The sequence below is a fragment of the Lepisma saccharinum genome, unplaced genomic scaffold, assembly GCF_977018435.1.
Source record: "Lepisma saccharinum unplaced genomic scaffold, izLepSacc3.1 HAP1_SCAFFOLD_408, whole genome shotgun sequence".
In the NCBI taxonomy this organism is placed as follows: domain Eukaryota; kingdom Metazoa; phylum Arthropoda; class Insecta; order Zygentoma; family Lepismatidae; genus Lepisma; species Lepisma saccharinum.
In genome coordinates, this window is record NW_028143111.1 from 112,230 (window position 1) to 126,483 (window position 14,254).

Consider the following 14,254-nt stretch of genomic DNA (forward strand, 5'->3'; position numbering starts at 1 on the left):
CTCTGTAGTAATAATCCAACTATACTTTTAATAAGTTGCTTAGTAAGATTGATATTTTTTAGTTTTTTAACAAGCAAATCTATAAGGACTGCATCATATGCATAGAAAGATCCAGAAAAACAACTATATAAAATTTGCGACGAACAATTGGCAACCATATGTCTAAAATAAGTGTAGTCAAAACATCTATTGTCCCCATTTCTCTTCTGAATCCCATTTGATATTCTGGTAATATATTGTTATATTTAATCCACCAAGTAATTCTATTAAATATAAGATGTTCATACATTTTTGATAAGCTTGACGCTAGTGCTATTGGCCGATAATCTTTAGAACATCCTGGTGTTTTTCCTGGTTTAAGGATTGGAATTATGTTTTGAGTTTTCTTTTAATTCTTGAAGCTCTTATTGGGTCAAATAAAGTGCACGACCATGGTGATGGACAATTTGCAGGAAAATACTCATGGATCCATTAGGTAGATATGCATATTGTGTACACAAATTGTTTCTGACAATTATTTTTAAGTTTATATATTTGTATGCCTAAATATACTGCACTACGTTCGTATTATACTACATGTAAATTTATACTTTTTGAATACAGAACATCCACGAGTAAATAATATTATTTCATCTGAACTAAATGTATGCATCTGTTGTGAATTTTTAAACATGGGATTCGATGTAACGATTTCCATTGTCCGTTATTTTGAATCTTGTGACTTATTTAGTTATGTGTTTTGCATAATAAACATTGTAAGATTATATTATTTGCATTATTTTTGTGGAAGACCTGCTTTGGTTAACGCGGCAAAAATTATTATTGTTCATTGCTTAGTTGTAAAGCTGTTTTCTTTTTCAACTACAGTTCGGTAATATTTTGGAGACACTTTGTACCCGTATTCCAATACGTGCACACTAGTATCAATATATATCATCTTCCACATTTATTATTATTATCAAACATTCAGCACGACTCCAAATCTCCGTCAGTTTCTGAGAAGCCAAGCAAAGGTCATTTGCCTTGCCCACAAAAGGTGACGGCTATATTTACGCTTTCTCTCCCAGAAGCCCTTTGTCTCCCCAACGTGAAATATTTCCATTCTTCCCTGCAACCAACCCCCTCCTCCACGTCAGCCAATAGAAAGTGGACATGGACAAAAAACCCTAATCCAACGGTGAATTTTGGCGGTTCAGTGTGCGTCTATAAGCTAGACAGATGACATCGGTGTTGAGAATGCAAGTGAAGAGTCGGAGTTGAGAATTCAAGTGACAAGTGTGTGTCTAGAACTTGTGCCGGACAGCCTGTTGTCGAGAAGCTGCGATAGAAGTGTTGAGGATTTGCCTTAACAAGTCTTTGTCGAGAGGTTGCGCTGAAAGTCCGTGTAAAAATGGTTATACTGAACATCCTGTGTCTAGAAGTCAGTGTCCGTCAATGCTGAGGGCATAGCATTTACCACATTTTTGCGATGAACGGGATAGTTTCCTTCAGAAGATAAACTATATCTTTTTACATATAAAAGTATATATGTACTAACTGGTCAGTGTACAGAAGACGGATGTGAACTGTGACGTGTGCTTCCGCGGCCTGATACATATGTAGGAATCGTCACCGGAGGGCAGTGTGATTGACACCACGGACAGTTGGAAGATCCAGGTTCCCTAACGACAGACAATGGAGACATCAATACACAAGCGCCAGGACATCGGAGTAAGTGTGACCGGAATTGAAATTAAGGTGTGGACTTGCAGTTCTCATATCATGTAGAGATTCTCAACATAATACATATTCACATCTCACAGTCCACCAATTAAACCGCTATAATTTCATATGCAACCCCATCCTTTTCCCCAATCTCAATAGTATTTTTCTATTTGTTTATGTGCACCGTGCAGGTACAGCCGGGCATCGAACCCTGGACGGCTTGGTCCCCAACCGCCTATTGTTCGGCTTCAACCAAGCGGCCCAGGGGGAAAAGAGCTAGCCTGTACAGGCAGGAATATATTTACGTATTGAATTTGCATCAATACACATTACGTGCAGCTTGTATCTTGTTATAGTTTCTTCAATCTGTAATTTCAATGACATCATTGGAAAATAATTATTATTTCTGCTATAGACATATAATTTATATTGACAGATGTAATTGTCACTTTTAAAAAAGTAAAGCTTTTCTCTGTGCATTGCATCGTGTCATTAAGGCACATGGGAGAGACGGATGTGAGCCCCCACAACATCTTGATGTCTACCATGGTGGAGGTGATGTGATCAACATCAAGATTCGAGTACTTTTGTACCTGAGAGTATGGTAACATCTCTTATAAGAGTGTGTGAGCACAAGAAAAATTTAAAATTTCCTTCTTGATATTAGTCCTCCAGGCAGTGATGAATTCAGGGGGTGGGCCTGGGGGGATCCCCCTCCGGAAATAGAACCTCCTAATAACAGGTAAGAAATTTGTGTAACATGTTCACTTTAATTTAACTTAGAACATACTGATTCAGTCCTCTTTATAATTAAAAGTCAAAATTTTGAACGGATTTATATTATAGTCGATTTTGATAAGTGCTAACTAATAATAAAATTCAATTTTATTCAAACTCAACAGTGGACACGTATAGAGCGGCAGAGCTGGTGTAACATAAGCTTCTCTTGTGTAACAAATTTCAACTTCTTGCAGCTATTTTAACGGTTAGTCAGTCAACAGTTTGCTGTGGAAAGGTGGTAACTGGCTTGTGCAATCTTTTCAAAATTTACGCTTCATTTAATTTAATTACGTATTAGAGGCAACGAGTAGTTTATAAACATTAGTATTGTTTTTATTATTATTATAATTTCATGTCCATGACATGAAATTAATTCAAAATTTGTTTTCCCTTTTGAGGAAAGAGGATGGATTCAAGTCTGCCTCCACGAAATCAAACCCTGGTCTCCCAAGTGACAGCCAGACGCCATTCCGTGTAGACATCAGTGACTCCCTTAATCGCAATCGTACAGTATTAACAATTCTAGTTTTGAATGTGCCTTTATTGAAGAACAGATAACTAGAGTTTGCGAAGATAAGCTGCAGAGATTAGATATTGGAAGACAAAATACATTGTTTCCTCGTCAAAATGGCTGACAAGTTAGTGTAGTTAGAAATGCATTCGTTCACATAGCTTCTACGGAATGTAACCTGGCTAATGGGAAAGCTACCTATCTACAACAGGTAAGGGGTAAAACACAAATATCATGTTTTTGTAATTTGCATCCATTGTGAATATTACATTACTTTTACATTTTGCAATTAGTATGTGTTTGAGGCAAATATGTTGTGATTATTAAATAAATTGGGTTATACATATATTATATATGTGTACTCCTCACAAAAGTTTGGAATATTGTTATATTAAGCGATAGATTTTGACTGATTGATTGATTTGGTGTTTTTAAGTCTACTTGATGCACAGTAAAGCTAATCGGGACTGAACCTGAGTTTTAAAGTGGGATCCAAACCTCTATGTGCCTCCACCGGGGATCGAACCCTGGACCCCTTGATTACAAGGCGATGACGATTAGACGATAGATGATAGACAAGATGGCATATGTCAGCGAAAACTCGAGAACGTGCAGCAGACAGATACAATGTGTTGTTGAATTCCAAGATCTTGCCTATCCACGTATTGCCTAATGCAACAATATTCAAAACTTTTTGTGAGGAGTGTATATACACTCACAGACACGCATAATACATGCGGTAATTGTATCGTATTCGAAATCAATTTTCTTTTATTGTGTGTGAATTTAAATTTTACCTTTGGAAGGGAGTGATAACGATTTCTGGTTGGGTACGTTATGATTGATGTAATTGGTTTTCATTTACGTCTCTTTTCTACCCTTTCGGGTAATCGCAATAATGGTGGTAAGATGAACTTGATGAAGAGACAGTCACGAACACTATTGACAAGACAGGGTGATTCTTTATGTAGTTCACAACTTCAATAATTTATAATTATTTATTGGAACCACATACAGACTTGGTTTATATGTCATTATACAGCAAAACACTTCAACTTTTTTATTAGAAATCTGTTATGGTTCAATGTGTGCACCGTTGGTCATCCTGGACACATCCCAACGAAAGTCTATTTCCTGCCAAACATTAACCAGCATTTCAGGGGTAACATTAGCGATGGCTGTTGTGATGCGATCTTGAAGTTCATGAAGATTATGAGGTAGGGTAGAGGTGTACACCCTATCTTTCACAAACCCCCACAAAAAAAGTCGAGTGGAGTGTTTCTTCGAACCAGAAGACGCACTTAGTGAAAGCCATTTTCAACGATAGACCGCTGGCGCCGCATGTGATCAACTCCGCAACTACACACTACGTGAGTCAAAACTTGAAGTGTTTTGCTGCATAATGACATATAAACCAAGTCTATATGTGGTTCCAATAAACAATTATAATTTATTGAAGTTGTAAACTACATAAAGAATCACCCTGTACAAAACAAACCGCTACATAGATAATGCCTGTGATTCCAGACGCCAGAGCTTCGATAGTCTGCAAAATGATGACGAGGGTGTGCTACGTGGAAGCAAGGTTGTCATTTGGGTGTCTACGGAAAGGGTAAACATGAAAATATTTAATTAAATTGATAAATGATTAATGAAGAAAAGAAAAATATAAAATTAAAATGAATTGGAAATAAATAAATATTACAAAGAAAAAGAATAAAAGTCTAACAACAGCAAAACATACACGCTAACGCATTCTTCATAATAATAAGACGGTTTTAATGTTATGTTGATATATGGATTTCAGTGCTTACATATTTAAGCGAATTCAATTTGTGCCCAGGGTATGCTTGCTCTTTTGTACATTGGGGTCCATGAGTATTACCGTCCAAATTGTCCAGCACCGTGTTCGTAACCCAATAAGAGCTTCAAAAATTAGAGGAAAACTGTTGACAACTTCTGCATCATCATACATAAAACTCCATCTCTTAAAAACACATATGATGGAAGAGAAAAATTAATTAAAATAGTCATGGACAATTTGCGCGGTAATACTCATGGATCCCACCGCACAAAGTATCTTTGTGTCAATTAAAAAGTATTTTAATTGCGTAGCAGAAAGTAATTAAAGTAAAGTATTCCGTGGCGCAATGGCCCTTTGAGAGCCAGGCCCTGGCAATTGGCTTTTAGTTGAGTGAAGCGTATTGTGTCCCATCAGTGGCGTACGCAGAGGGGGGAGCTGATGGGGCTACAGCCCATCCCGAAATTTTGAGAAAATAAAAATTCTGAAATGAAAGCAGTAAAGAATCCGCCTGAAAATGACCGCGATTTCAAATTTTCTCTTTGAACAAGACGAAGGTTGAAAGTTATAATACTTTCGGAGCTTTTGAATAGAAAATCGGGAATCTCTGGAGCAAGGAAACGAAAACAAGTTTCTGCACGTGATGACTCGAGAGGGCTCGATCGGTGAACTTGGGAAATTGGAAGTGATGCACGGAGGCGGAACGCAGTTGCAGCTACCAGCCGTTTGCAGCAGCCCTCACTGCTTGGCTCCGCCCACTCGCTTTCTCCCCTTCTCTACCGTTATGCGCGACCTTACTCGACAATTATAAAATATCTAGAAGACCAGGAAAGAGAACCATTACTGCATACTATATTGATACAATATGGCTTCTCGGTGGACGAGGAAGTTTCGTGGTCGACTCATCAAAGGTATCAGGTCAGGGTGCAAGGGTCCCATTTTGAGTGTACCTTTATCAATTTCTTGTATTCATCATTCGTCTTGATTGCAGAATTGGCTAAAGGTAACAGAAGATAAACAATTGATACTAACAAAATGTAAGGAAGTACCTGGGAGTGTATTTTCACTACCATAATGATCCACTTGAAAATGTCTTACTTTATGATGTAGCGTAATACGTGAGATTAAATTTAAAAAAAACTAATTACATTTCTCTTAATTTCAGGAGTATTAAAAGGCGTTGAAAAAAGAAATTATGAGTGCTTTCCAGTTGTTGTACTTTTTAACTCTTGGCATGGGTTGCATATGCATTTCAAGTGGGCAAGGAGACTGTGAAGGAAGATGTGAATGTTTTAAAGAACATGGAAAACTAATAGCCAACTGCCAAGATTCAAATTTTCTTAAGATTCCCACTAAATTAAGTAACGATATTCAAGTACTCCACCTCGAGTTGAACAATGTACAGATCCTCTATAAAGATTGTTTTCTTGACGCTAATCTTGTACACATTGTTCACTTGTATCTCTCTGACAACATGATGGTAGAAGTGCAGCCTGGGGCCTTCAACGGTTTGGAAAATCTTGTCGAAGTTGATTTATCGAATAATTATTTGAGACGTTTAGATCCTCAAACCTTTGTCGCCAACAGCAGACTTACCACACTGTCCCTCAAATGGAACCGTGAATTGCATCTCGAAGCTGGAGTTCCATTGTTGCAAAGTACTAAATCTTTGACAAAGCTTGACTTAAGTTACTGCAACCTCAAGAACATCCACCAAGGTGTGTTTGCTGACTTGAATCTACGAGATTTGAATTTGAAAGGAAATCAACTTGTGGCATTGGGGATCGGAGTTCTGAATAACATGAAGGACCTTCTGGAATTGGATCTGTCTTCCAATCCATGGGTCAGTGATTGTGAACTGTTGAAGCTGAAAGAGTGGTACTTTAATTCCGCTTTTGATAGTTCACAAGTTCCACATTGTTCTTCGCCTGAGAACTTTGCTGGTATGTCTTGGAGTGAATTTCACATCTGCATCTCAGAAAGTGTGAAGAATATAGAACCGACTCTGTCGTTGGATGTAACCACGAAAACCTTCCAGCGTGACAAAGGTTCAAATAATGATATAATGCAAACGCTATCGTTAATTGTTCATATATGGTTAGTACTTTCAATGATGTTTACAATAATTTACTGTTAGCAATATAAAATAAGGCAATTCTGTAATCGCCGACAAAATCGAATTCGGAGGAGTATATATGAATTAATAAATTTTCGGTGATTTTCTTTCAAAATGTTGTCTTTTTGTTTAGCATATCCTATCTCAATTGTTTAGATATTATTGCTACGAATCACCTCGACTAGAATGGTCTCTCAGATGGAGTATTGAAAACGTCGTCTATAGAGTCCCTGGATGTATGGAGTCGTCGCCTTGTAATCAAAGGGTCCTGGGTTTGATCCACGGTGCAGGTACATAGTGGTTCGGAAGAAACTAAAAACTGTAGAACCAGTTCCGATTAGCCTGTCTGTGCACAAAATAGACTTAAAACTCAACTCATCTAGTTAAAAAACTGATTATGTAGATTAATAATCCAAACATAAATATATTTATATTTCATACTTGTAGAATATTTATCCCATAACTACGAACATTTAACACTTCTTGGGCTTAATTTCATAAAACAGTACTTCAATAAAATATTTTTAAAATATATTTACATAATTTAATTACATTGCATTCATCTATTAGTTTAATAGTATATAGTTTAAAGAAATCCATGCAAGATGTTTAAATTTCAACTCATATTGCCATTAATTATCTGATGCTCATGCGATTTATGAAATTGACTTTTTTATAGAATTGTGATTCTTTTCTAATCAAATATTACAATTTCTATAGCGATAATGCAAGTAATTTTCGTACCCATTCGCAATGACGATGTTTATAGAGATAATTTTCATGTGAATTTTCATCTGAACAGCACTGCCAAAACTAAGGCATGTGTCATAAGAAATTTCACTTTTAGTAAACTATATCGAACATCATTTTTATTATTCACTAAATATGTATTTCTTTGATGTTAATTTCCTTGCCAGCACGGTTGTTCTCATACAAATTTTGGAATTCTTAACTACATAACTTCACCTAAGGTAGATAATGAATACGTGCATTTATATCCCTATTCTCATATCTTATTTGTACCTATTCATTTAATAATAAGAATACAATACGAATAAACACATTATTATATGTAAATTCTTTAACGCATTAATATCAACACCTATTATTATTATTAATATTATTACTAATACTGTTGGCTCAGACTCCCACCCCGAAAAATACTTGTCAATTAGTGCCTGGCCCGCACATACTTGAGAGACAATGAGTGTCCACGGAGCAATTTATTTCTGACAGTCAAATAGTTCTTCGTTATATAACATTGCTGTTCTTATCTCATCTCTTTTATATTATTAATGGTATGTAATCAGTTGTTATCTAAGTGTCGTAAGGTCAAAGTTGTTAATCATAACTAATTTTCCTTCTGCTACATCTTACAAGATAATATGCAGAGTTTTGTGAGGCAGTTTCAAATATATTCTACTTGATGTAACATTTTAAATGTATTCAGTATATAGGTTCATAATCAATATGAAATACAAACCCATGATTCAACGAATGCTTACTTGCACTAATAATATGTGCCACATGCATAGGCGTTCGCACGGGGGGGAGGGGGGGGTCAAGGGGGCCATTGCAGATATTTCCGCGGAGGGACAAGCAGGGTATTTTTCCATGGGGCATATTACCCCGATAATAGTGTTGCCGAAGGTGTGGCCATCCTTGGCCCCCTCCAGACGTCCACGTCCCTCATTCATTATTGTACTTTCACCTAAAAATTTAGTGGAGTAAAAAAAAAAAAAAAAAAAGTAAAGTGTTCCCCTGTGCTTAGCACCACGCCATGGAGGCGTATAGGGGGTGTGGGGGTAACGCCCCACACTTTCTTGATCCGGTCGTGAGTGGGGGTGATGTGATCAGCACCACGCCCCTGACCGCCTTTACCCCCCAGGTTTCCCCAGGTACCCATGTTATTCGACGCTGGGTGGGCGCCGGGGCCGCTTCCATCGTTAGAAAAGTTCCCGGATTTGAACCGGCCGGGGATCGAACCCGGAACCTTTAGCATGGTAGTCAGACGCGTTACCGACTTTTTTTTTTTTTTTTTTTTTTTAAAGGAAATACCCCCTACACGGAGGTATCCCCCACCATTCACACTTATTTCACTTTTTACACTTTTCAATTCTTACAGTTTCTCAGTTTCTTTTCATCAGGACAAACACAAATACCCATGCCTTGCCCGGGACTCGAACCCAGAACCCCTGGCGTTGTAGCGCGCTCTGCTAACCACTTCGCCACGGAGGTCGACTACTGAGCCACCGCGGCCACAAAATTTAGTGGAGAGGAATCTTAATCGTAGTTATTAAACAAGCCGATTAAAGCTCAAAGCAACTACGGGGGAAAGCTGAAACCACAAGAGGCATTGCCCCTCCAAAACCTTGGACGAAAATCAATTCTAAAGGGGCAAGGGGGGCAAACATTGAGGTAGAACAAAGCAAGACTGCTAGAATCTTAAGAATAGCAGGACAAGAGGATAATTAAGATGGAATTAGTTTTCACATCTTTCTTGCATTTTTTATTCCAGACAGAGACTATTGCCTCCCTCGATATAATTAAAATACATTCCGCAAAATTTTCTTGCTGGCTTCCCTCTTAATTTTATTGTTTTATGTACTGCATTGTAAATTACCAGAGAGAGAAGTTATAACTACTAAGCACTTCAGACTCTTGCTGCTAAACAGTTTTGTCTTACATGTATGAACACAATTGTTTGCAGAAAAAAGAGCGCTCCACATTTCAGAGACAATTCATTTATTCGTTATGCTGCTGCATTATCTATGCATATACATATTTATCACTGCATAGATGGGTGAACAGTGATAAGACGAGGTTTTTCTTTCCCGACTGAATTTTCATCAAAGATTTTGTACACCCTAATCAGAGGGTCTGCCCACGCCTATGGCCCACATGTTGCTGTTTAGAACAAGTTGCAACCAGTTGAATTCAAAACATTAAAAGTGACGACTGGTATGAGTACACTTGTAGGGTTGTTAGACGAGGCCAGTCAGTGCCGTGAACTTCGGGATTGGTGGTAGTGATAACATCAGTTGCCAGTCAAGACAAGCATACTTGATTTCACTAGCCTGGGCAGATACTGGCGCATTAGCTTGTCCAGCGATTGGCATTAGTTGTTTATGCTTTACCAGTTGCTGGCTTCTAAAGTCTTACAACTTCAACTGATGCCTCTAAAAATTGAACTCTATTGTTTTCTACTGCCAAAAAGAATGTAGACACAAACACGTTGGCGGTGTTATATCTGGGAATGAATTTGAGAAATTGTGTAGTAAGCTGTTTCGAAAAAAAATTGGAAATTCAAAACGATATACGAGGATACAATAAGCATTTATTCCACAACAAGCTTTCAATTCATAGCTAAAAGTATAAAAAAATATATATCATAACTTTACAATGCATTGCCATAAACCCACCTAGAGATAATAAAGGGATAGGGTTTGAAATTATTTGCATGTCATTTTAATACAAATTTGTAAACATTTACGTTTGTGTTAACACACTGTACAATTCATTCTAGTGGATCTACCTACGTTACATTTTGCAACCTGAAATTCAATTAATAGCAATAAATGGTATATACTCCATAGTCGTTAAGAACGCCTACACGAAATTCTCTCACTTGGAACACTTATCTTTAAGCACGAAAGATAAACGTATTTAACGAAGATAACTTACGGCGTGATATGTATCGAAGCTAAGAAAGGACGTTTTATGTTCGTTCTCGTAAGACATATAAGTAATTTATATAGTATTTCTGCTACTTGCATCAACATACAAGTATGATGTGCTTTTGAAAACTGCTTCTCTTTCTGCAGAAGGTAAGAAATATATATTAGTTACATTTATCTATTCAGCACATATATTATGTCTATATATGCACAATATTTTCCTCCTTTTTCACACATAGAGTTTGTGTACTGAATCTTTTACTTCCTACCTATCCAGTTCATTTTCACATCAAATATGCTGCCTTGTAATTGAAAATTGCGTGTTGCACAATCTGCAACTAGTATGCGAAACTATTTGAAATTTAAGCTTATGTGAACTCTTATCTACCAACAAAACTTCATTTTTACGAAATAAGATATGTTTTTTCTTTCGAATTTGTCATTCCAGAGCTTTTTTAAAATAATTTATTTAATTATGTCAATAGTATCAAGTTTTATAAACTTTTTTGCTTTAAATGTTCTTGATATACTCATCAACTATTACGCTAGAAAATTAGAATTTCGTCATGACAACAGACAAAATTAAAATGAAATAAATAGTAAAGGGAGTGTGTGGAATGGTATCCTCAACAAAACAACATCCTAAACATAATTTTCCCTGAAGACGAGAGCAATGTATGCCCTCGAAACGTTGAAAGCAAACTCCAATTTAACCTGGCTGGTAACCCGAGAACATTTGTTTGAATCACGTCGCCAGGAAAGCTATAATTCCTAACATCCTAAAAGGTCTAAAAAATCCGACAGGATCCTCGGCCGCCATATTAGAAAATGGCTACCAAAGTACTAAATCGTAGAAAATGTTTTCAAATGACCCAAAAATCATAAAGAATGGCAGAATATCAACATGGTCTCATACGAAATGTACTCAAATGTTAGAAAAAATCGACTGGAACATTGTACGCCATGTTGAAAAATAGCTGCCAAGCAAATAGTAAGGTCATTCCAAATAACTCCTAAATGATTTCTTATAAAAATGTTAAATTCTACCTAACACAAATCAAATTAAGTTCATATTGTTTTTGGCTTAGAGTAGAGGCGGCTCAGCATTAAGAGAATGGATTTTACAGAAAACTGTATCCTGTGCACATCAATCTGATAGCTAAGGATTTACATGCAAATGAATGCTTTTTATTAAAATGGATATTTAAAAAAAATATTATTGTCTACTACTTTTCGACAATAATGTAAGGTGGACTCTCTGGTTCGATACTTGGTGGAGACACACAGTGGTTCAGATTGTACTATAAACTGTATGTCCAGTCGCGACTAGTCATTCTGTGTATAAGGTGGATTATAACACACTCAAACAAACAAGACAATTACGTAAATTACACCTATGTGTCTAGGGGAAGTGTTCACCATAAAAAGTTGTAAAAACGCATATTTTTAGTGTGCAAAAAATGGTGTATTTTATTGATAAGTTGCTATGCCATTCTAGTTGATGACATACAACATAAATATATTTTTCTATTTCCAGAAAAATAATGTTTGACGAAGAAGTGACTCTTGGAATTTGCGAACTTCCTGCATCATGAATGCTTATTGTAAGTGGTTGTGCAAACTCTTGGTTTTGGCTGGATTGGTTGGCATATCAAAGGAAGGAGGTGTTTGTGAAGGAAGATGTGAGTGCTATGTGGCACACAGAAAACAGACTGCTGACTGCAGAGAGTCTAATTTTATTAGGATTCCAAGCACTCTGTATGAAGACACTCAAGTTCTCCACATGGAGGGGAACAATATTGCTACCCTCTTCAACAATTCATTCATTGATGCGAAGGTATTGGAAGTTGCTCATGTTTTCCTCGCTGACAATATGATGCTTGAAGTCCAACCTGGGGCTTTCAGAGGTTTAGACAGACTGGTGGAAGTAGATTTGTCGAACAACAACTTGAAGCGTTTACACCCTCTAAGTTTTATTGCCAACAAAAGGTTAACCATACTTTCCCTGAAGATCAACCTTGAGTTAGAACTACAGGAAGATGTTCCCATTTTGTACGGAGTTCCTTACCTGTCAAAACTTGATTTGAGCCAATGTAAACTCAGGAACATTCCAAAATCTGCATTCCGTAATTTGACCCTACGAGATTTAAACCTCAAAGGAAACCAACTTAGGAGTTTCAGTGTTGCATCCGTGGAAATTATGACAGATCTTCTCGAATTGGACTTATCATCAAACCCCTGGTATTGTGATTGTGAACTGAAGAAGTTGAGGGACTGGTATTTTGAGTTCGGTTTAGACAGTCCACAAATACCAAAGTGTGCGTCGCCTGAGAAGTTCGCAAATAAACCTTGGACTGAATTTCACGTGTGCGAGTCGAAAATTGAATTTAACGTGAAGGAAATGTTACCAGGACAATCTTCAGGGACAGATGAAAGTAATTGGTGGCGTGCACATGCAAATGATAACGAAACACTGCAACTCCTGTTATTTAACATCTTATTATTCTTTTTGTTGTCTGTAGTGCTTGTCTTAATTTGGAAGTTCAGAACTAATATTAGAATATTTTGTTCAAGGCTATTGTGTAAGAATATGTTTCGTTAGCTTTTAAACATATGTGACCGTGGATGATCTCTTTAAACCGATAAGTTATGCGAGTTCACATATGAGTCTATGGTAGCAACTGAAAGTAAATCTCCAGACATTATTTTTTTCAAACTGTCAAAAAAATTGTCAAGTGTTTCGATCAAATTTTCACCTTAGCCACATTGCCTTAATTAAAGAAGTTAATGATACATCAGTCTTTGTATATTGATTAATACAAAGTATTACTTGTTGTACAGAGTCATACATACATAGGATATTCATCCCTGCACCACGTACGAATAGTCATAGGCGTGCGCAAACCCTCTGATTAGGGGTGGGGGGCAAAAGTCTTGATGAAAGCTCAGTCGGGAAAGAAAATCCTTATTTTATCTCACCGTTTTAATTTTATTGCATTGATATGCATGTGTCTGTGTGTAAATGTGTGTGTATATATATATATATATATATATATATATATATATACATATTTTAAATATATTCATAATCAATTCATATTACATAGGGGAGAGTCGTACAGTACCGGCCGTCCTACAGTATCGGCCAATTGCTAGTTCGGATATTTGACGCTACATAGCAGTAGTTCACGAGAGTAGGAGGGAAGGGTATGTATTCGTATGCGCTATAGTTCGGGGTCACCCGCTTTCACGCAGTATTGTGAGAGCTGTGCCTGTGTTACTGTGGAGAGTGAAGTGGCTGCGTGAGAGAAGTTATTTCTGGGGCCCTGGTATTCATGTTCGAGGTAAGTGTTTGATTCTATTGTCATATTCAGTTTATCGGTATTCTATAAGGATACGAAAACCTGTAAATAGTTTAACAAATTGAGTATAAACAAACTGTAATCGGAACTTTTATTACCACCTAATGATCGTACAGTATCGGCCACAGAGAATTTCGTACGCACCTACTGCAGTCCTGCTTGCTTTGTTTTCAGAGTAAGATGGCAGACGAGGAGGGCAACATAAGAGGTGAATGGACTGAAGAGGTCATGAAAGAAGCAGTAAATGAGGTAATGACAAACAAAATGACAGCAAGACAAGTAGCTAGGAGATAGACTGAGAGC

The 14,254-nt window shown here is 37.0% G+C and overlaps 2 protein-coding genes across 2 annotated transcripts in view; both read left to right on the top strand.

Annotated features, from left to right (window-relative positions):
* The first annotated feature begins 3,095 nt into the window (after nt 1-3,095).
* Nucleotides 3,096-6,933, top strand: LOC145982773 (SLIT and NTRK-like protein 6). The gene is made up of 2 exons (XM_083116137.1): nt 3,096-3,206; nt 5,962-6,933. Exon 2 carries the CDS (start codon nt 5,992-5,994, stop codon nt 6,931-6,933), a length of 942 nt encoding a protein of 313 aa, XP_082972263.1. The 5' UTR covers nt 3,096-3,206; nt 5,962-5,991.
* Nucleotides 6,934-10,603: 3,670 nt separating this feature from the next.
* The window catches only part of LOC145982774 (uncharacterized), a 35,158-nt gene continuing 31,507 nt past the window's right edge, over nt 10,604-14,254 (top strand). The window contains exons 1-2 of the mRNA XM_083116138.1: nt 10,604-10,739; nt 12,127-12,763. Coding sequence (XP_082972264.1) covers nt 12,181-12,763 — 583 coding nt within the window. The 5' untranslated portion in view covers nt 10,604-10,739; nt 12,127-12,180. The remainder of the gene's footprint in view (nt 10,740-12,126; nt 12,764-14,254) is intronic.

Bases quoted from the DNA above. Each gene is read 5' to 3' on its own strand.
- LOC145982773 (XM_083116137.1), top strand. From the start codon at position 5,992: ATGAGTGCTTTCCAGTTGTTGTACTTTTTAACTCTTGGCATGGGTTGC.